We start from the raw sequence: 22,493 nt of genomic DNA, 5'->3' as shown, positions 1-22,493 counted from the left end.
GGAGAAGAGGAGGCTCAGGGGAGACCTCATTGCTGTCTACAGCTACCTGAAGGGAGGTTGTAGCCAGGTGGGGGTTGGTTCATTCCAACCTGGTTAATTCTATTCTATTCTAGTCTAGTCTAGTCTAGTCTAGTCTAGTCTATAGGGACCTGTGGGTTCTAATGGAAAAGCAACTGAATATGAGCCAGCAGTGTGCCCAGGTGGCCAAGAAAGCCAAAGGCCTCCTGGCTGGGATTACAAATGCTGTGTCCAGCAGGAGCAGGGAGGGGATTGCCCCCTTGTACTCAGCTTTGGAGCCAGTGCAGAGGGCAAAGAAGCCGAGGAAGGGCCTGGAGAATAAATCTGATGAAGAGCAACTGAAGGAGCTGGGGATGGTTAGTTTGGAAAAGAGGAGGCTGAGGGAAGACCTCATTGCTGTCTACAGCTACTTGAAAGGACATTGTGGAGAGGCTGCTGCCGGTCTCTTCTCACAGGTAATCAGTGACAGAACAAGAGGGAATGGCCTCAAGCTACAACTGGGTACATTTAGACTGGACATGTTTCTGTGACTCTGTGTACAAAGCAGAGCTGTAGCTGACATCTGCTCCCTTTTATTAAAGTCTTTGTTTCTGGAAGCCAACCACTGAAGAGATCACAGAAATCAAGACCTGGCCCTTAGGAGGGGAGTAACAGTTTGCTCTGCAGAGTCATTTGTGCAAGCTCTTTAAAAATCCTGTGCAGAGATCTTGTCAGGAGGTTAGAGAATTGAAAAGTGGCACATGTAGATTGTCCTGGCTTGTGCAGACAAGATCTTCTTGTTTCTGTGCATTTATATCATATTAAAAGAGTGCTCACACACACACACACTCCTTCTCTAAGGAGAGCTGTGCTGAGTATGAGTTTTCCTTTCTAAGTCCTAATCAGATCAGCAAATGAATGTCATCTGTTGTGGAGACCTGAGCTGCCCTTTTCAGGATGCTAGCAGCTCATTCCCAATGGCATACAATATTAACTCACTGCTGATGCAATGCATTTGAATTATGAGCTCCCCACTAGTACTTGGAAGAGCAATTTTGTTAAGAACAGAGAGATCATAATCATGTATCAATATATATACAGACAGAGAGAAACAAATTCAAACAGCATGGCAATAGACTAACCTTGTAAGTGCTGCCTAAAAGATCACAGGAGCACAGGATGTTAGGGGTTGGAAGGGACCTCTGGAGATCACAGAATCAACCAGGTTGGAAAAGACCCTACTACAAGAGGGATCTGGAGGTGCTGGAAGGTGTCCAGAGAAGGGCCACGAGGATGAGCAGAGGGCTGGAGCACCTCTCCTGTGAGGACAGACTGAAGGAGTTGGGGCTGTTCAGTCTGGAGAAGAGAAGGCTCCCAGGTGACCTCATTGTGGCCTTCCAGTATCTGAAGGGGGCCTACAGGAAGGCTGGGGAGGGACTGCTCAGGATCTCAGGTAGTGATAGGACTAGGGGGAATGGAATGAAGCTGGAGGTGGGGAGATTGAGGCTGGAGGTGAGGAGGAAGTTCTTCCCCATGAGAGTGGTGAAGCCCTGGAATGGGTTGTGCAGGGAGGTGATTGAGGCCCTGTCCCTGGAGGTGTTTAAGCCCAGGCTGGCTGAGGCTCTGGCCAGGCTGATCTAGTGTGGGGTGTCTCTGCTGTGGGGGTTTCTGTGTAATATCCTAGGCATTGAGTTCTCCTGCCTTTGATTAATCTGGTTTTCAAGAGGTGCAGAGCAACCACAGCACCTTGTAGTTTCAGGATAAACTGCAGGCATTCAAACTAGAGAAGGGCAGATTTAGATTGGATATCAGGAAGAAGTTTCTCACTATGAGCCCCTCAGCAGGACCAGGGAAAGCAACGAAAAAGCTGTATGCCATGCCAGGCCAACAGGGTTTTGCTGGTCTGTAGGCAAGCTATTGGAACTTCTGTACAGGAATAGGATAGGATAGGATAGGATAGGATAGGATAGGATAGGATAGGATAGGATAGGATAGGATAGGATAGACCAGGTTGGAAGAGACCTTCAAGATCATCGTGTCCAACCCATCAACCTAAACAACTAACCCACGGCACCAAGCACCCCATCAAGTCTCCTCCTGAACACCTCCAGTGATGGTGACTCCAACACCTCCCCAGGCAGCCCATTCCAATGGGCAATCACTCTCTCTGTGTAGAACTTCTTCCTAACCTCCAGCCTAAACCTCCCCTGGCACAGCCTGAGACTGTGTCCTCTTGTTCTGGTACTGGTTGCCTGGGAGAAGAGACCAACCTCTGCCTGTCTACAACCTCCCTTCAGGTAGCTGTAGAGAGTGATAAGGTCACCCCTGAGCCTCCTCCAGGCTAAGCAGCCCCAGCTCCCTCAGCCTCTCCTCACAGGGCTGTGTTCCAAGCCCCTCACCAACTTCATTGCCCTTCTCTGGACACCTTCCAGCAAGTCAACCTCCTTCCTAAACTGAGGGGCCCAGAACTGGACACAGGACTCGAGGTGTGGCCTAACCAGTGCAGTGTCCAGGGGCAGAATGACCTCCCTGCTCCTGCTGGCCACACTCTTCCTGATGCAGGCCGGGATGCCATTGGCCCTCCTGGCCACCTGGGCACACTGCAGGCTCATGTTCATCCTACCATCAACCAGCACCCCCAGGTCCCTCTCTGCCTGGCTGCTTTTCAGCCACTCTGCCCCCAGCCTGTAGCTCTGCATGGGGTTGCTTTGATTATTTTCAACTTAGGTCAGTTACTCCATTCCCCACTAACTCAGGGAGCATCTTTAACGCTGCAGCCATTCCAGTGGTTAAACACAAGGGCTGTGGCTGGGTTAAACCACTTGGTGCTGCCATTGATTTAAAGTGAGGGTGAGGAGCCTTTTCTGACTTGAGGGAGCTTTTCACTTGCCTTATTTATACTCCTGTCACTTCTCTATCCCCTGAGAGACTTTTTTTGTGCTCCTAAGTGGCATTTGTTGCTCTTAGTAACCTTTCATCCCCCTGCCATTGTGATGTATCACCTGTGGTTTGGGCTTTTCAGCTTTCCAGAACGATTGAGCATCCCTGTGCCACTGATGATTCATTGTCACTGGCTGTATGTCCCCTTAGTTTTTGTACCCTTAACCAACTACTGATGTTGCCAGATTTTTTTACATCAATAATGTACAATTAGCAGCTGTGGAGAGCAGCAAGGACCATCATTTAAAGGGATGGAGTCAAAATGCTCTTTGCCCACAGAGTTGCCTTTTGAAGTGGGGCAGTGGGTGGCAGTTTGCCCTGCTGGTGTATTTTTAGGTTAACAGCTGCTTTCTGAATGCCTGCAGGGCATCAGTGGGAGCCACTTCCTTGCACAGGGGCAGAGCAGCACTGCTCAGCTGATCCCAGCAAAGCTGCAGTGCTCTCTGGCATTGTAGAGCTGCTGAGAACAGTGACAAGAGGATGGTAGTGACTTGCTGCTGATGGCAAAGCCTGGTGTAGAAGCAGGGAGCTGCCTGCCTGCCAAAAGCAGCGTGTGGTGGTGTCCTTCCTCTGTGGAAGGCAGTATCCCATGGAGCCTTTCCAAGTGTATCCTGTTGTCTTGCAAGCAAGCTGGGCTCTTGCCTGTGCATGAAGCTGAGCTTGGCACCATTTCTCTCCTTCATCCTCTGCATCTACTGCTGCTAGCAGTGGGATGTTTTTTCCAAGACAAGAATTTTCATGTCCTCATCTATGGATTTAGTGTCTTTACATGTGGCCCAAATTCACACAGACTTCCCTTCTGAACCACAGAATCACAGAAACATTCAGGTTGGGAAAGACCCTCAGGATCACCAAGTCCAACCCACAACCCTACTCTACAAGGGTCACTCCTAAACCATAGCCCCAAGCACCACATCCTTGAAACACAGCCAGGATTGGGGACTCAACCACCTCCCTGGGCAGCACATTCCAATCCCTGACCACTCTTGCCATCAAGAAATGTTTCCTAATGTCCATTCTAAACCTACCCAGTGGCAGCTTGAGGCCATTCCCTCTTGTTCTGTCTTTAATGACCTGTGAGAAGAGACCAGCAGCAGCCTCTCCACAGCCTCCTGTCAGGTAGTTGTAGACAGCAATGAGGTCTCCCCTCAGCCTCCTCTTTTCCAAACTAACCATCCCCAGCTCCTTCAGTCACTCTTCCAGACCCTTCCTCAGCTTCATTGCCCTTACCTCTGAAGGTAAGGTCAAAGGCAGGGTCTTTGTGGAACACCTGTTATCTTGCCTGCATTTCAGGGAGAGCCAAGGAATGATCCCTTGGATTTCCTACCACAAGTCAAAGCACAACTGATGACTCCTTGAATCACAGAATCAGCCAGGTTGGAAGAGACCTCCAAGATCATCAAGTCCAACTGATCACCCAACCCCAACTAATCAAGCAGACCATGGCACTAAGTGCCTCATCCAGACTTTGCTTAAACACCTCCAGGGATGCTGACCCCACCACCTCCCTGGGCAGCACATCCCAATGGCCAAGCACTGAGAACCCTGAGATCACACTTCTCCAAAACCTCTGAATTAAACTGTCACACTGAGGTGTTTTCATTCAACTTCTATAGGGCAGTTCTGCATTGTTAGAACTTTTTGGCTTTTTCCACACTTGAACATTCTCAAGATCTCAGGTAGTGATAGGACTAGGGGGAATGGAATGAAGCTGGAGGTGGGGAGATTCAGGCTGGAGGTGAGGAGGAAGTTCTTCTGCATGAGAGTGGTGAAGCCCTGGAATGGGTTGTCCAGGGAGGTGGTTGAGGCCCTGTCCCTGGAGGTGTTTAAGCCCAGGCTGGCTGAGGCTCTGGCCAGGCTGATGTAGTGTGGGGTGTCCCTGGCCATGGCAGGGGGGTTGGAACTAGCTGATCCTTGTGGTCCCTTCCAACCCTGACTGACCCTATGATACTATTTTGGGGTGGTGATTTTTCATTGCAGAGATCAGGAGGACAATTCTCCTGTTTCTCATTTCACTTCTGCTTCATCTGGAAGTGTGATGGTGTGATGCTCCTCCCCCCCCCATTCCCCATGAAAGGAAGAAAATCTCAGCAGCATTTTCATGTCTTTTGCAATGCAGACACTTCAAAACATCAGGGAGATTGCTTCTGGTGGCTCATCTCTGGTGGGTATTAAACTGTCTGCTCCTTTTAAACTGAATCAGTCCACAGGGGGGTTGTGCTCTTTCAAACATACACTGAGTTTAGCTCATTGTTTTAACCTCCATGGTGTAGTCAGTAGGAGGATCATCCAGGTTTGATAATCTGTGAAAAAGGGGCAAAAAAACCCCACAGTACATCAGAAGGACTTCTGGAAGGAAGTAGTGGTAACTAGCACTGGCAGAAAGCACAGGGAAATACTGACAGTGTCCAGCATAGGGCTGTGGGGATGCTGAAGGGACTGGAACATCTGTCTGAGGAGGAAAGGCTGAGAGCCCTGGGGCTGCTTACTCTGGAGAGGAGAAGACTGAGAGGAGATCTTATCAATGTTTATAGATATCTGAAGGGTGGGTGTCAAGAAGGGGCCAGTTTATTTTCAGTGGTGCTCTGTGATAGGGTAGAATAGAATAGAATAAACCAGGTTGGAAGAGACCTTCAAGATCATTGTGTCCAATCTATCATCCAACACCACCTAATCAACTGGGGAGGATCTCAGGGAGTGATAGGACTAGGGGGAATGGAATGAAGCTGGAGGTGGGGAGATTCAGGCTGGAGGTGAGGAGGAAGTTCTTCCTCATGAGAGTGGTGAAGCCCTGGAATGGGTTGTCCAGGGAGGTGGTTGGGGCCCCATCCCTGGAGGTGTTTAAGCCCAGGCTGGCTGAGGCTCTGGCCAGGCTGATCTAGTGTGGGGTGTCCCTGCCCATGGCAGTGGGGTTGGAACTAGATGATCCTTGTGGTCCCTTCCAACCCTGACTGATACTATGATACTATGATACTATGATACCTGGGGAGGATTAACACCATGCACCAATACAGCTTGGGGGTTGACCTGCTAAAGAGTAGCTCCACAGAGAAGGAACTTAGAGTCCTGGTTGATAATAAGTTCTCCATGGGACAGCAGTGTGGTCATGGTGGCCAAGAAGGACCATGGCATGGTGTGCTGAGGTCCATCAGGAGAGCAGGAATGTCAGTGCTGACTCATCTTTGTGTTTTCTCTCTCTAGGATTATGACAGCTTCTTTGAGTCAAAGGAGAACAACACTGTCTTCTCCTTCCTCAGACTGAAACCGACTTTGGCATCAAAGGTCAGTGCAGTATTGTAGACTTCTCAGGGAATTGTTTGGGTTGGAAAAGACCTCCAAGGTCATTGAGTCCAACCATCAACCCATGGCCATTAGACACCACCATGGCCATTAAATCCTGTCCACATGCTTCTTGAGCACCTCCAGGGATATTTAGAATAGAATAGAATAGAATAGAATAGAATAGAATAGAATAGAATAGAATAGAATAGAATAGAATAGAATAGAATAGAATAGAATAGAACAGACCAGACCAGGCTGGAAGAGACCTTCAAGATCATCCTGTCCAACCTATCATCCAACACCACCCAACCAACTAACTCATGCAACCAAGCACCCTGTCAAGTCTCCTCCTGAACACCTCCAGTGATGGGGACTCCACCACCTCCCCAGGCAGCCCATTCCAATGGGCAATCTCTCTCCCAGCTCCCTCAGCCTCTCCTCACAGGGCTGTGTTCCAAACCCCTCACCAACTTCGTTGCCCTTCTCTGGACACACTCAGCTTCTCAGGAACTGTGTGGCCAGCAGGAGCAGGGAGGTCATTCTGCCCTGTACTCAGCACTGGTTAGGCCATACCTTGAGTCCTGTGTCCATTTCTGGGCTCCTCAGTTTAATAAAGTTGAGTTGTTCAAATGTGTCCAGAGAAGGGCAACAAGGCTGGGGAGGGGTCTGGAGCACAGCCCTGTGAGGAGAGGCTGAGGGAGCTGGGGTTGCTTAGCCTGGAGAAGAGGAGGCTCAGGGGAGACCTCATTGCCCTCTACAACTACCTGAAAGGTGGTTGTAGCCAGGAAGGGGTTGGGCTCTTCTGCCAGGCAACCAGCACCAGAACAAGAGGACACAGTCTCAAGCTGCACCAGGGGAGGTTTAGACTGGAGGTCAGGAGGAAATTTTACACAGAGAGAGTGATTGCCCATTGGAATAGGCTGTCCAGGGAGGTGGTGGAGTCCCCATCCCTGGAGGTGTTCAAGAGGGGATTGGATGTGGCACTTGGTGCCATGGTCTAGTCATGAGGTCTGTGGTGACAGGTTGGACTTGATGATCCTTGAGGTCTCTTCCACCCTTGGTGATACTGTGATGCTGTGATCTTCTGTTGAGGGCAGTATCATAGAGGAGATTTTCTTCCCGCAGGGAGTATGCTCAAAGAGGCTGCCATGCACCTTTTGGCAGCAGATCAGACACAGCAGGGGATTTTTCTTCCCTGGCCTACTACAGATAGCTATGTTTGGCAGTAGTACTGTTTCAGGCCTGAACATTAGGTCTTGGGTATCTGTGGAGTTCCTTTTCTGCCAGGAATTCATTTATTTCTGGACCCCATGAGGGAGAGGAGTGGGAGGGAAGCTCAGCAGGGAGCTGCAAGGGCTGCTTATTTTGGCAGCCCCTCTCACTTCTTAACTCAAAGAGCTCCTCTTAGGAAAAAGAGGATGTCCTACTGCACTCAAAAATAGCAACTTCTACACAGCCTTGTGCCTGGGAAACAAGCTGTTGTAGACCTGGAGGAGTGTCTCTGTAAACTTGGCCAGATCACTGCTTTGGTTTGGTAGCAGCACGTCAGAGTGAGGCACCCTAGCTGCTGTGGGGACCGGGGTCAGGGTCACCTGATATAGAATGGAATGGAATGGAATGGAATGGAATGGAATGGAATGGAATGGAATGGAATGGAATGGAATGGAATGGAATAGAATAGAATAGAATAGAATAGAATAGAATAGAATAGAATAGAATAGAATAGAATAGAATAGAATAGAATAGAATAGAATAGACCAGGTTGGAAGAGACCTTCAAGATCATCGAGTCCAACCTATCACCCAACACCACCTAATCAACTAACCCATGGCACCAAGCACCCTGTCAAGTCTCCTCCTGAACACCTCCAGTGATGGTGACTCCACCACCTCCCCAGGCAGCCCATTCCAATGGGCAATCACTCTCTCTGTGTAAAACTTCTTCCTAACCTGCAGCCTGAACCTCCCCTGGCGCAGCCTGAGACTGTGTCCTCTTGTTCTGGTGCTGGCTGCCTGGGAGAAGAGACCAACCTCTGCCTGTCTACAACCTCCCTTCAGGTAGTTGTAGAGAGTGATAAGGTCTCCCCTGAGCCTCCTCTTCTCCAGGCTAAGCAACCCCAGCTCCCTCAGCCTCTCCTCACAGGGCTGTGTTCCAAGCCCCTCACCAACTTTGTTGCCCTTCTCTGGACTCGTTCCAGCAAGTCAACCTCCTTCCTAAACTGAGGGGCCCAGAACTGGACACAGTACTCGAGGGGTGGCCTAACCAGTGCTGAGCACAGGGGCAGAATGACCTCCCTGCTCCTGCTGGCCACACTCTTCCTGATGCAGGCCAGGATGCCATTGGCCCTCCTGGCTGCCTGGGCACACTGCAGGCTCATGTTCATCCTACCATCAACCAGCACCCCCAGGTCCCTCTCTGCCTGGCTGCTCTCAGCCACTCTGACCCCAGCCTGTAGCACTGCATGGGGTTGTTGTGGCCAATGTGCAGAACCTGGCACTTGGATGTGTTCAATCTCCTGCCCTTGGCCTCTGCCCATCTGTCCAGCCTGTCCAGGTCCCTCTGCAGAGCCTCTCTACCCTCCAGCAGATCAACTCCTGCCCCCAGCTTGGTGTCATCAGCAAATTTACTGATGATGGACTCAATGCCCTCATCCAGATCATCAATAAAGATGTTAAAGAGCACAGGGCCCAGCACTGATCCCTGGGGCACACCACTGGTGCCTGGCTGCCAGCTGGCTGTGGCACCATTCACCACCACTCTCTGGGCTCAGCCTCCAGCCAGTTCCTAACCCAGCTCAGAGTGCTGCTGTCCAAGCCATGGGCTGACAGCTTGGCCAGGAGTTTGCTATGGGGGACAGTGTCAAAGGCCTTGCTGAGTTTCAGGTAGACCACATCCACAGCCTTCCCACATCCACCAGGCAGTGACCTGCTCGTAGAAGGAGATGAGGTTGGTCAGGCAGGACCTGCCCTTCCTAAATCCATGCTGGAGGTCACTGACACAGGAGATGAGAATGTCTTCACAGCACTAATAATCTCTTTTTTTTCCCTCTCTCTTTTCTTTTAAATAGGAGTCAGAACCCTAGGAAGCCTACCTGAAGTGTTGACAAGCACATCTGCTGGATGAATGACTCTGTTCCTCAGCACACAACAGCTTCCCTGAAGGATCACTGTGATAGAGCACACCTGCATCATTAGTAGTAGTCTGCTTGGTGCTCTCCCATAATGTGGGGTTAATAACACACCCATAGGAAATAGGGTTAAGGCTGGGCTACTCATCTTCCTGTTTAAAAACACTCATTGTTGATGTTTCACTTTTGTCTTTGGGTTGCTTTGGCAGCTGGCACTCACATTCTAGCAGGTTTGAGAGTAAGGAGTGGAAGTATAGGGCTTGTGTCCTTCACAGATGTATTTACCTAGTCAGATTCCTTACCTGTTTTACTTCTCCTAGCTACTGTAGTTGAAATCAGCTCCTCATGACAGTTAAAGTGCTGATGGTTGTTAGAATGTTTGTGCTGGCTATGATCCAGAAGGCAAAACTCACCAATCTTAAAGCTCTCAGTCTAAGCCAACAGCTGCCCTGGTTGTGCTCTACTACATGTATTGTCATGTTTGTCCTAGGTCATGTTCACTGCAAGAGACATGGGCTGCTAAACTTGTTCATGAGAGCTTGGTCTGTCCAGTGATGCACACTGCCACTTGCTGCTTAAAAACAGTTGCTCTGGAGGAGGTGCCAAAGTGAAATGTTTTAACGTGGTGCCTGCTCCAAGGGCAGGTGAAATGTGCAGGGGAGTGCTTGGTGGAAAGCCCTGGGTAGTTCAGAAGCAGAGATCTCATAGCTGATGCTAGTATTATCTCCTCACTGAGGAAGACTTTACCACCCACCCTTGGAGCTCTGTAGCTGGACTGTCTTAAAGTGAAATCTTGCCAAAACCTTGAGTTTACCTCCAGTAACACCCAGCTCCACCATTAGCCACCTGAGAGTCAGGGGGATACCTGGAGAGCCAGGGCTCAGTGCCACAGCTGGTGTGTGCTCTGCTGGATGAGGCCACAATGGCCAGCTCAGCAGAGGGACAAGAGCCAAGTAAAGGAAGTGGAGACTGTTCCAGTGGGCCTGCATTGATGCACACTGTGGAACTTGCCAATAACCATTACAAAATGCAGCCTGGACAGAAGTCAAATTGTGTTATGCATTTTGAATCAAGGCTGGCTGTGAGGATCACAACTGTGCTGTAAGGCAGCTTTCACTCCAGTGATTTCATAATGACAGGGTAGTGCTGTTCTCATAAACATCCTTATGTCTTTGGGTGAGTGAAAGGCAACCATTATGTGGGAAAGCTTCTTTGCAATCATCCAGGCTGTGTGGCTTGAAGGAAGCCAAACCTGTGAAAAGTGCCAGAAAGCAGCACTGTCTGTGCTACAAATGGCTTGTTCTGTTCAAATCAGTAGCCATGGCATCTGAGACAAGCTCAGGGATGGGCTAGCAGGAGGTCATCTGGTCCAGCATGGTCAAAATGAGAGCTAACACCAGCACTAGCTCAGATCAGCTGTGGGTTTGTCTAACAGAGTGTTAAAAAGCCCCAAAGATGAAGATCTCATAGCCCTCTAGGGTAACTTGTGCCACTGCTGCAGTCCTCTCCTAGTGAAACCTTTCTTTTAATGTCCAGCCTCAACTCCTAGGCTGTAATTTGTGTCTGTTGCCTTTGCTGCATTTTCTGGCACTCACAGAAACAGATCTGGCACCATCCTTTACCTAGCTAGCATTGAGAGAGTTGGAGGCTACCATTAGATCACCTCTTAGCCACCAAACTAAACAAACTTGGCTTCTTCACCCTCTCTTCAGAGCCTGTGTGCTCTAGGCCTCTGGTTGCTTTGCTTTGGTGGAGGGCTGCTCTTTCCAGTTTGTGCACATCCCTCTGGAACTAGGAGAAGATCCCAAAGCAACATTTTGGCTGTGGCCTCACCAGGGCTGAATAGAGTGGCATAGGAACTTTCCTCAGCCCTCAGGCCACGCTTCTCCTGAAGCAGCACACTGGATGCTTTGCCCTACTTGCAACAAGGATGTCACTGGCTTACCACCAGGCTGGCCTTCACTGAAACCCCCAGGTCCCTTCAGCAGGGCTCTTACTCTGTCAGTCACTTCCCAGCCCATCCTGATGTGTTGCCTCCCCCAAGGGCAGAGCTTTCTGCTTGTCCTTGTTCTACTATGTGAGGCTTTTGTTAGCCCAGTCCTCGAGGTTATTGGTATGCCACTGGACTGAAGCTCTGCCAGCTGTTTCCAGCCACTGAACCAGATTCAGGTGACATTCACAGATGTGCTGAGGCTGCTAGGTCATCATCCAAGTCCCTGCTGAAGATGCTGAACTCTCAGATTTTGAACAGGGTCTTACAGCTGCAGAGGTATGAGATGAACAGTGTTCATGACCACCAGTTGCTGGAGTTAGCTTCCTGTTTGTGTTGTCACAGCTACAAACTTCTTACAGGTGCATGGCTTTTCCCTCTAGTAGCCAAAAAAAACCCTTTAAAAATGGGGATGTTGAAGGAGTCCTTCCATAAATCAGTTCCTGTTTGGATCTTCTGCTGCCTCCTCAGCTCAGTTGAAGGGCTAGGTGGAGCAAGAGCACACACAGACGTCAAGTCCATGGTTGCTGAGAGTGGTAAAATGCTGGAACAGGTTGCCCAGGGATATGGTTGGGGTTCCATCCCTGGAGACATTTAAGATCAGCCTGGTTGTGTCCCTGGGCAGCCTGTTCTAGTTGTCTAGTTGGTGTCCCTGCTGACTGACTGCAGGGGGGTTGAATAAGATGACCTTAGAGTGTCCATCCCAACCCAGTGCAATCTGTCTTTACAGCACCTTCTCTGCCTAGAGGGATTCCCAATGGGAGTAGGTAACATGCATATATATACCTGTAAGACTTCTATTGTCTGTGGTGTGTTGTTATGGTGACATTTAGTCACCAGTCCCCTATTTTGGTGACACTTGACCCTCACTGTGGGAAGGGAAGGTGACACGAGGTGGAGCTGTGCAGTGTTGGCTTCACCAAGATCAGTTGAACTATGCCTGAAAAAAAAGAGAGAGAGTTAAAGAAAAAGATTTAACTTCACAAATGATGAACAGATCTGAATTTGCCTCATTAGTCACTTGCTGACAGAGAAGCCATCCTGGATTTATCTGGTACTTGAGATGTTGTAAACTTTGAGAACTGCCTAAAGTCCCACTCTCTAAAAGCTTCCCTCGGTGTCCTGAGTGGATCCACAGCAGTACTCCTGGGTGAAATCCCAGGCTTGCTGATGTGAAAAGGCAACCCTCCCCTCCCCTCCCCTCTCCCCCCACCCCCAAGCCCACTGATTTTTCTAGGGATGAAATTAGTTTTCACAGGCCTCCTCTTGACTTTTGCTGACTGTAGACTGGAAGCCTCCTGTTGAGTGGAGGAGCCTGGCCCTGTGAAAGCTGGGAGGTAAACCCAGCTGATTTCAGAGCACACTAGATGGATAAGGAACTGGCTTGATGGCCGCACCCAAAGAGTGGCTGTCAATGGCTCCATGTCCCAGTGGAGGCCAGTGACAAGCAGAGTCCCTCAGGGATCAGTCCTGGGACCTGTCTTGTTCAACACCTTTGTGGGTGCCATGGACAGTGGCATTGAGTGCACCCTCAGCAAGTTTGCTGATGACACCAAGCTGTGTGGTGCAGCAGACAGGCTGGAGGGAAGGGAGGCCATCCAGAGGGACCTGGACAGGCTGGAGAGGTGGGCACAAGCCAACCTCAGGAGGTTCAACAAGAGCAAGGGCAGGGTCCTGCATCTGGGTGGAGGCAATCCCAGGCACAAATCCAGGCTGGGCAGGGACTGGCTGGAAAGCAGCCCTGAGGAGAGAGGCTTGGGGGTGCTGGGGGAGGAGAAGCTCAACAGGAGCTCTCAGTGTGCACTTGCAGCCCACAAGGCCAATCGGATCCTGGGCTGCATCAGGAGAAGTGTGGCCAGCAGGGCAAGGGAGGTGATCCTCCCCCTCTGCTCAGCTCTGGGGAGACCCCACCTGGAGTACTGCCTCCAGTTCTGGAGCCCCTATGACAAGAGGGATCTGGAGGTGCTGGAAGGTGTCCAGAGAAGGGCCACAAGGATGAGCAGAGGGCTGGAGCTGCTCTGCTGTGAGGACAGACTGAAGGAGTTGGGGCTGTTCAGTCTGGAGAAGAGAAGGCTCCCAGGTGACCTCATTGTGGCCTTCCAGTATCTGAAGGGGGCTACAGGAAGGCTGGGGAGGGACTGCTCAGGATCTCAGGGAGTGATAGGACTAGGGGGAATGGAATGAAGCTGGAGGTGGGGAGATTCAGGCTGGAGGTGAGGAGGAAGTTCTTCCCCATGAGAGTGGTGAAGCCCTGGAATGGGTTGTCCAGGGAGGTGGTTGGGGCCCTGTCCCTGGAGGTGTTTAAGGCCAGGCTGGATGAGGCTCTGGGCAGGCTGATGTAGTGTGGGGTGTCCCTGCCCATGGCAGGGGGGTTGGAACTAGCTGATCCTTGTGGTCCCTTCCAACCCTGACTGATACTATGATGCTATGATAATCAGTTGTCTGGAGGGCAACACTAGCTCCTTTGCTTGTCTGCTTGGGTTGGCAGTGGAGAGGGGGAAAAAAAGAGAGCTATGTTGCTTGTATGTGATCCTGGGCTGTTCTGTGGCAGCCTTATTTTTGTGATCCAAGCCAGCAGAGTTCTAGTTGGTCCCACAAGGTGATTTGGAACTGTTGTGTTTGGGTGTTTTCCTTTCTAAAGCCAGTTTTGTACTGATGAAATGTAGCTGCCCGCTTGAGCTGCACAGGTTGGGGGAGAGCAGGGCCACTGACTGAAAGGAGATAGCCAATCCTTCAGTTCTGTTGAGAACCAAACCAACCAAGCACCAAACCTGGGTGTGCAGAGGTATGCTTGAGAACCAAACGGCCCCTCCTTGTAGCTAACCACTTGTAACTGCCCCACTTCTTCAGGCAAGAGGCAGAGGGGTGGGGATGGAGCTCCCTGCACCCAGCTGAAGCGGCTGTGTGGGCTGAGGCGCACGCCCGCGGTTTCACTGTATCAGTGGCTTCGAGGGGAGGTGGGGTTTTGTTGTCAGTGCCACACACTCCTGGATAGTGCCTTGCCAGAAAGAGGACTGTTTCTGTAGGGTCTTCTTAGATGTGCTGAAAACTTTGCAGTGAGAAATGGGAAGTTTCTCTATAGCTATTTTTCTAACTAGTGCAGGAAATTGATCTCGAGGCCTGCTTCAGAAGCTTTGTAAGGTTGAAGCAGGTTTTTGGTGAGTCTTCTGAGCTCTTGATTTGTCTCAGTGTGGCTTTCTCTTTTCTTTTCCTTCCTGTTGACTGTCTAGAATCAAACCTTCCAAGGGGAGTGCACCTGGAGTAAAGCCCCTAAATGCATGTTTACACTTTCAAATAATTGTCTGATTTAAGTGTTTAGCAGTCCAAGTGCTGTCACTGAAGCAAAGAGGAGTTACCAAGCTCCTAGTGGATCTCTTGGTAGTCCCTCCCTGCCCTGCCCTGCCCTTCCAATTACTTACCCAGTCCAGTTCTGGGAATACCATGATTCAGAAGCAGAACACTGAGGTCTCAGGCAGTGCCTTGTGGCACTTCTCAGGACTGCAGGAGTGGGGTCATCACCTGGAGAGTGACAAATCTCATTAGTCATCAGTGACTTGTTGACTGATTCCATCACTAGACCTTGGTGTGAGCAGTGAGAGGAGAAGGGACAATGTTCACCCTGCACAGGGAACAGAAGACATGGTGCAGAATGGCCAACAGCTTGTTGATGGCAGCCTGCACAGAGCATCTCAGAATGGCCAACAGCTCGTTGATGGCAGCCTGCACAGAGGAGCTCAGAATGGCTCATGGATGTTGATGGCACCTGAGCAGTGGATCTCAGAATGGCCAGCAGCTTGTTGATGGCACCTGAAGAGAGGATCTCAGAATGGCTCATGGATGTTGATGGCAGCCTGAAGAGAGGAGCTCAGAATGGTTCATGGATGTTGATGGCAGCCTGAAGAGAGGAGCTCAGAATGGCTCATGGATGTTGATGGCAGCCTGAGCAGAGGAGCTCAGAATGGCTCATGGATGTTGATGGCAGCCTGAGCAGAGGAGCTCAGAATGGCTCATGGATGTTGATGGCAGCCTGAAGAGAGGAGCTCAGAATGGCTCATGGATGTTGATGGCAGCCTGCACAGAGGAGCTCAGAATGGCTCATGGATGTTGATGGCAGCCTGAAGAGAGGAGCTCAGAATGGCTCATGGATGTTGATGGCAGCCTGAAGAGAGGAGCTCAGAATGGCTCATGGATGTTGATGGCACCTGAGCAGTGGTTCTCAGAGAGGCCCTTGGCTGGCAGTGCTGTGTGAAACCCCAGCTCTCCACTGGACCCCAGTTGCACCATGGCCTGTCCTTCACCCTCTTGCTTCCTCAGGAATTTGGGAGGGGAATTGGAGAACAGCTTCTTGAGAGCAGTCCTCAGCCAGGGCAGGGCAGGGCTGGCTTACTCCCTTCTTATTGTTCTTTACCTCTTCCCAATGTGCTTTGTCCTGTCCTGTGTAGACCTACCTGCCTGCAAAGCTTCCCCCCCTGGCCCTCTGTAAGGTCCCTGTGAAGTCTCAAAAGCAGAGCTCTTGTCCACCTTCTTGGTGTCTCTGTTTCCTGACTGGGTGGGGGAGGGAGCACGTTGCATCCTAGGCTGTGTACACGTGGAGTTGTAAATGATAGACTAAAACTGTGTCCATCTAATTAAAAATGTAATTAAAAACCAAACTAGGCGTTTGGACTGCTTTGTGTGTGCCAGAGGGAAGGATGGAGCCTCTCTCCTTGCTGCAGCTCCCTCTGGTGACAGCCTGGTGCTTTGGGTTGGGCAGCCCCTGCAGATGACAGCACTGAAGAGCTCCTCTCTACTCTGCCCTCCTGAGACCTCACCTGGAATACTGTGTCCAGTTCTGGGCTCCCCAGTTCAGGAGGGACAGGGACCTGCTGGAGAGAGTGCAACAGAGAGCTACAAGAATGCTGAAGGGACTGCAGCACTGCCTGGGGAGGAGAGGCTGAGAGCTCTGGGGCTCTTTAGTCTGGAGAAGACTGAGAGGGGATCTGATCAATGTCTATCAATAGCTGAGGACTGGGAGTCAGGAGGGAGGGGACAGGCTCTGCTCACTTGCACCCTGGGATAGGACAAGGATAGAAACTTCAGCACAGGAGTTTCCACCTCAACATGAGGAGGAACTTCATCACTGTGAGGCTCACAGAGCACTGGCACAGGCTGCCCAGAGAGGTTGTGGAGTCTCCTTCTCTGGAGACTTTCCAGCCCCATCTGGATGTGTTCCTGTGTGACCTGTTCTGGATTCTCTGGTCCTGCTCTGGCAGGGGGTTGAACTTTAAGATCTTGGAGGTCCTTTCCAACCCCTAACACCCTGTGAGCCCCGTGAGCACCACCTGTGGCTGGCACTGTGACCCATGAAGGGTGGGTGTCCTGCTGCCATCCCAACATGCTGTGCCCCATCGTGGCTAATCATGGCTTTCACTGCTGACCCCTGAGCTAATGGTCTTCCTGCTAGAATAGAATAGAATAGAATAGAATAGAATAGAATAGAATAGAATAGAATAGACCAGGTTGGAAGAGACCTTCAAGATCATCGTTTCCAAGCTATCATCCAACACCACCTAAACAACTAACCCATGGCACCAAGCACCCCATCAAGTCTCCTCCTGAACACCTCCAGTGATGGTGACTCCACCACCTCCCCAGGCAGTCCATTCCAATGGGCAATCACTCTCTCTGTGTAAAACTTCCTCCTGACCTCCAGCCTGAACCTCCCCTGGCACAGCCTGAGACTGTGTCCTCTTGTTCTGGTGCTGCTTGCCTCGGAGAAGAGACCAACCTCTGCCTGTCTACAACCTCCCTTCAGGTAGTTGTAGAGAGCAATAAGGTCTCCCCTGAGCCTCCTCTTCTCCAGGCTAAGCAACCCCAGCTCCCTCAGCCTCTCCTCACAGGGTTGTGTTCCAAGCCCCTCACCAACTTTGTTGCCCTTCTCTGGACACGCTAGGAGGCTTTAAGCAGCATTGGCACCACTGCTGTAACTTGCCCTCTACATGCTGTCTTCTCTGGGTTTTCACAGCTTTAAACTCCTCCATTTTTCTTGCTGCCTTCATTGGATGTGCTTTTGGAGTGGTATAAATTTCAGTTTCAGCCATGAGAGGTCTTTTAGGTCAGGAGAGTTGTAAAGCATTGCCCTGAAAGAGGCTCTGGAGCCATTAAGGTAAATTGCTGGAGCATCAGCACTGCTCCAGCTGGGCTGTAACACATGAGCCCTAAGTGGTCATTTCGTGTCCTGTGAAGCATTCTGGCTCTCCGCAAAGTGTGGAGAGCCATCAAACCCACTCACACCTGCAGAAACCTACCGAGGTGGTGGCAGTTCAGAGCAACAACATTTCAGCTTCTCTCTTAACTGGGCAACCTGAAGAAGATCTCTTGGGTGACAGAGCCAAATCCTCTGCTGTTTCTGTTGCCAGAGAGTCCATTTCATAAAACAACCAAACTCTAGGTACAGGCAACACTTTGGGTCTGGGTCAGTATTTATTCATGACCAGCTGATCTCCATCATCCTTCTTGTCTTTTCACTTAGAGCAGGCTGCCCAGGGGAGTTGTGGAGTCTCCTTCTCTGGAGACATTCAAACCCCACCTGGATGCATTCCTGCATAGGTGATCCTGCTCTGGCAGGGGGGTTGGGCTGGGTGAGCTTTCAAGGTCCCTTCCAGCCCCTGACAATCTGTGTGATTCTGTGATCTGTGTGATATCCAAATCTAAACCTCCTCTGGGGCAGCCTGAGGCCATTTCCTCTTGTATCTCAGCAGGGCAGAGCAGAGGGGGAGCAGAACCTCCCTAGCCCTGCTGGCCACACTTTTCTTGATGCATGTCAGGCTCCCATTGGCTCTCCTGGCCCCCAGGGCACATTGCTGTCCCATGCAGAACTTGCTGTCCACCAGCACTCCAAGGTCTGTCTCCATGGATCTGCACTCCAGCAGGGCAGCTCCTAACCTGTCCTGGTGCCTGCTGTTATTCCTCCCCAGATGTAGGACCCTGCACTCCATGAGGTTTGCCTGCAGGCAGCTCCCAGCCTGTCCAGCTCTGGTTGGATGCCAGCACAGCCTGGCAGGTGTCAGCCACCCTCCAGTGCTGTATCATCAGAACTTGCTGAGGGTCCTCTCAATCCCCTCAGCCAGGTGGTTGATAAAGATACTGAGCAAAACTGAGCCAGTACTGATCCCTGGGGAACACCACTGGCCACAGTGACTCCAGGTTGACTCTGTGCCACTGATCCCAACCCTCTGAACTCTGTTGTCAAACCAGTTTCCAATCCACCCCCAGGTGGTGTCCCTCTGGTTGGTTCCAGCTTTGCAGCTGGAAGCATTGTGAGATCCAGCTGCCATCCATTTATATCAGAGGTATTTGGTGCCTGTCTGTACAGACCATGTTGTTCAAGCCTCTGTTACTGCAAGGCAAGCCAGCTTTTTAAATGAAAGAACTAATTAGGGAGGCTCCTGGGAAATTAGCTTTAACTTTAGAGATGTATTTGAACAGGAGGTTTCTCTGCCTGGCACAGCTAGAAGAGAGTGAAGATGGAAGCTATTATAGCCAGGCTACCTTCCCTGTGTCTTTATGCCAGCACCAATCTGTTTCAGATATAAGAAACAGCTGAAGATACTGAATAGCATCTCATACCATTGCCAGAAAGCTTCAGTGGGGTTACTTTTTTCACAGCATCACAGATTCAATCAGGTTGGAAGAGACCTCCAAGATCATCAAGTCCAACCTATCACCCAACAGCATCTAATCACTTAAACCATGGCACCAAGTGCCTCATCCAGGCCCTTTTTAAACACTTCCAGGGATGGTGACTCCACCACCTCCCTGGGCAGCACATCCCAATGGCAAATCTCTCTGTCTGGGAAGAATTTCTTCCTAACATCCAGCCTCAACCTCCTACGGCACAGCTTGAGGCTGTGTCCTCTTGTTCTGGTGCTGGTTGCCTGGGAGAAGAGACCAACCCCCACCTGGCTACAACCTCCCTTCAGGTAGTTGTAGACAGCAAGAAGGTCTCTCCTGAGCCTCCTCCTCTCCAGGCTAAGCAACCCCAGCTCCCTCAGCCTCTCCTCCCAGGGCTGTGCTCCAGACCCCTCACCAGCCTTGCTACCCTTTGCAGCCTTTTTGGGCTGAGAGGGTTTCTTTCACCCCAGGAGGTGATCAAGAATCACTTCAAGCCAAGGACCTGCTTCTGCCTCCCAAGGTGGCTGAGCATGCCCACAGCAGCTCATGGCCCTGCTTAGGTCATGCCAATGAGGCAGCTTCCCAGAGTCAGTGTCTTACCTCACCCTGTGGTTTGCAGCACTACTGAACAGGCTGTCCTCATAAAGAGAGCACGAGCAGACTCGTCAGAGGATGAGCAAACTGCTTTGCATAAAGCTGATAGACAATTTTTGAAGCACACTTTAATTGAGCACTGCAGTTAATTAGCTTTTCCCATGCCTTCAGCTTTGCTTCCTGGTTTTTGATTTGCAGGGTTGAGGTCAGGAGGGACAGAAAATGTGATAGGTGCAACCCTTGCTACCAGCACAGTGCCTGAGCAGAATTCATAGAATCACAATCACACAATCAACCAGGGTGGAAAAGACCTCAGGGATCATCAGGTCCACTGCTGAGACCCCACCTGGAGCAATGTGTCCAGTTCTGGAGCCTCTGTTCCAGGAAGGATCTGGAGGTGCTGGAAGGTGTCCAGAGCAGGGCCATGAGGATGAGCAGACGGCTGGAGCGGCTCTGCTATGAGGACAGACTGAGGGAGTTGGGGTTGTTCAGCCTTGAGAAGAGAAGGCTCTGAGGTGACCTCATTGTGGCCTTCCAGTATCTGAAGGGGGCTACAAGAAAGCTGGGGAGGGACTTTTGAGGGTGTCAGGGAGTGATAGGACTGGGGGGGATGGAGCAAAACTAGAAATGGGTAGATTGAGATTGGATGTTAGGAAGAAGTTGTTCCCCATGAGGGTGGTGAGAGACTGGCACAGGTTGCCCAGGGAGGTGGTGGAAGCCTCATGCCTGGAGGTGTTTGCAGCCAGGCTGGATGTGGCTGTGAGCAACTTGCTGTAGTGTGAGGTGCCCCTGCTCATGGCAGGGGGGTTGGAACTGGCTGAGCCTTGAGGTCCCTTCCAACCCTGGCAATTCTGTGATTCTATGATTTTACCTGCCCTGTTGCCCTACCCCTGATGCAGGCCAGGATGCCATTTGGCTTCTTGGCAACCTGGGCACACTGCAGGCTCATGTTCAGCCTACTATCAACCAGCACCCCCAGGTCCCTCTCTGCCTGGCTGCTCTCAGCCACTCTGTCCCCAGCCTGTAGCACTGCATGGGGTTGCTGTGGCCAATGTGCAGAACCTGGCACCTGGAGTTGTTAAATGACACATTGGATTTAAGACTTTTTTTAATTCTGAATTGGAGAATGGAGAAACCTTCTCTTGATGTCAGGAAAGTGAAGCAGAGGAATACAAAGGGCAGGAAAATCAAGCAGGAAACACAAGTCTGATGAAGACTCTGATAAAGCCTAGAGGAGAAGTGCAAATGACAGTATAGAAATAACAGCACAGATGCAGATCTATTTCATCAGACAAATAAGGTCATCACTGATGTGAAGTACATGAAAAATAGAAAGCAGTCTGCAGCCTGAGTTAGAAACTAGAAATAAGGAATTATTGAAGTGAAACTATTAGCATTCAAATGAAGCAGACTGGCAGCTGTGTGATGCTTTCTCCCCAGCAGATATTAGGAACACCACCACCAAGCAAGTCAGAACTGTGAGCTGTCTGCAAGCAAAGGTCTATTTGTTATCACAGAATTGTCAGGGTTGGAAGGGACCTCAAGGCTCAGCCTGTTCCAAGCCCCCTGCCATGGGCAGGGACACCTCACACTGCAGCAGGTTGCTCACAGCCACATCCAGCCTGGCCTTGCTTCTGCTTGCTCTGTAAAGCAAACTGTCTCCCCACTGCTTGAGCTAGCATGTTCTTGTGTGCTGTGCTCTCCAAATCACAGGCTCACAGGATGTTAGAGCTTGGAAGGGACCTCTGGAGATCATCAAGTCCAACCCCTCTACCAGAGCAGGACCATAGAATCTAGCACAGGTCACACATGAATGCATCCAGATGGATCTGAAAATTCTGCAGAGAAGGAGACTCTCTGGGCAGCCTGTGCCAGTGCTCTGTGACCCTCACAGTGAAGAAGTTCCTCCTTATGTTGAGGTGGAACCTCCTGTGCTGCAGCTTCCATCCACTGCTCCTTGTCCTATCCCAGGGTGCAAGTGAGCAGAGCCTGTCCCCTCCCTCTTGACCCCCAGCCCTCAGATATTGATGGGCATTGATTAGATCCCATCTCAGTCTTCTGCTCTCCAGACACAGCCCCAGAGCTCTCAACTTCTCCTCCTCAGGCAGTGCTGCAGTCCCTTCAGCATCCTTGTAGCCCTCTGTTGGACTCAGATTTCCTCTCAATGCAGGCAAGACAACAGCACACATCTCTGACTGATGCAGTAGCAAAACATTTGAGCAGGGCCAGCACCATCTGAGACCCTGCAAAGTCTGTGTGGCCTGAGGTGACCCAGTGGGCAAGGTCAGCAGGATCTCAGCTGCTTTCTTCCCATCCAGCTTAACCAGCAAGCAGATTATGAGCAGGCTTGGAGAGTTCCTGATTGCTTAACCCAATGAGAGCCTCTCCTTACTTTGCATTCCTTGGCCCATGCTGATGTGTGAGACTTCAAAGTCCATCCTAGGCTTGACAAGATGGTGCTCAGCCCTGAACCATTGCCTGCCAGGAGAGATGCTTCCCAGGGAGCAGTCCCACATTATTGGTTTGGCAGCCAGCTCATGAATGATGAATGCTGCTCTGTCGCTTCCCAAATGTGTTCTGCTTTCATCATCATCATCGTTCATCAGGAAGGGGAAAAGCCAAGTTAAGCATCTGTCTGTCAACAAATATTTCACCTTAGCTGTGTGGGTATTAAGAAAATGCCTGTTGAGTGCAGAGATGTTGTTTCCAGCACCAAAAAGGTTTTTCAAAGCCTCATGTGAAGTATCTTTTCTCCAGTGTTAGAATGAAATCACAGAATTGTCAGGGTTGGAAGGGACCTCAAGGAGCAGCCAGTTCCAACCCCCCTGCCATGGGCAGGGACACCTCACACTACAGCAGGTTGCTCACAGCCACATCCACCCTGGCTGCAAACACCTCCAGGGATGAGGC

General features: G+C 50.8%; 1 protein-coding gene across 1 annotated transcript in view; it reads left to right on the top strand.

Annotated features, from left to right (window-relative positions):
- The window catches only part of SH3BGRL2 (SH3 domain binding glutamate rich protein like 2), a 96,866-nt gene extending 83,621 nt beyond the window's left edge, over positions 1 to 13,245 (top strand). Inside the window, exons 6-7 of the mRNA XM_068165183.1 lie at positions 6,139 to 6,219; positions 9,287 to 13,245. Coding sequence (XP_068021284.1) covers positions 6,139 to 6,219; positions 9,287 to 9,301 — 96 coding nt within the window. The 3' untranslated portion in view covers positions 9,302 to 13,245. The remainder of the gene's footprint in view (positions 1 to 6,138; positions 6,220 to 9,286) is intronic.
- Positions 13,246 to 22,493: the final 9,248 nt, after the last annotated feature.

The sequence above is a fragment of the Melanerpes formicivorus genome, unplaced genomic scaffold (assembly GCF_026170545.1).
Source record: "Melanerpes formicivorus ecotype bairdi unplaced genomic scaffold, bMelFor1.0.p_v2 SCAF_85, whole genome shotgun sequence".
In the NCBI taxonomy this organism is placed as follows: Eukaryota; Metazoa; Chordata; class Aves; order Piciformes; family Picidae; genus Melanerpes; species Melanerpes formicivorus.
The sequence above is the reverse complement of the archived record's forward strand: the minus strand, read 5'-3'. Positions and strand labels throughout refer to the sequence as shown.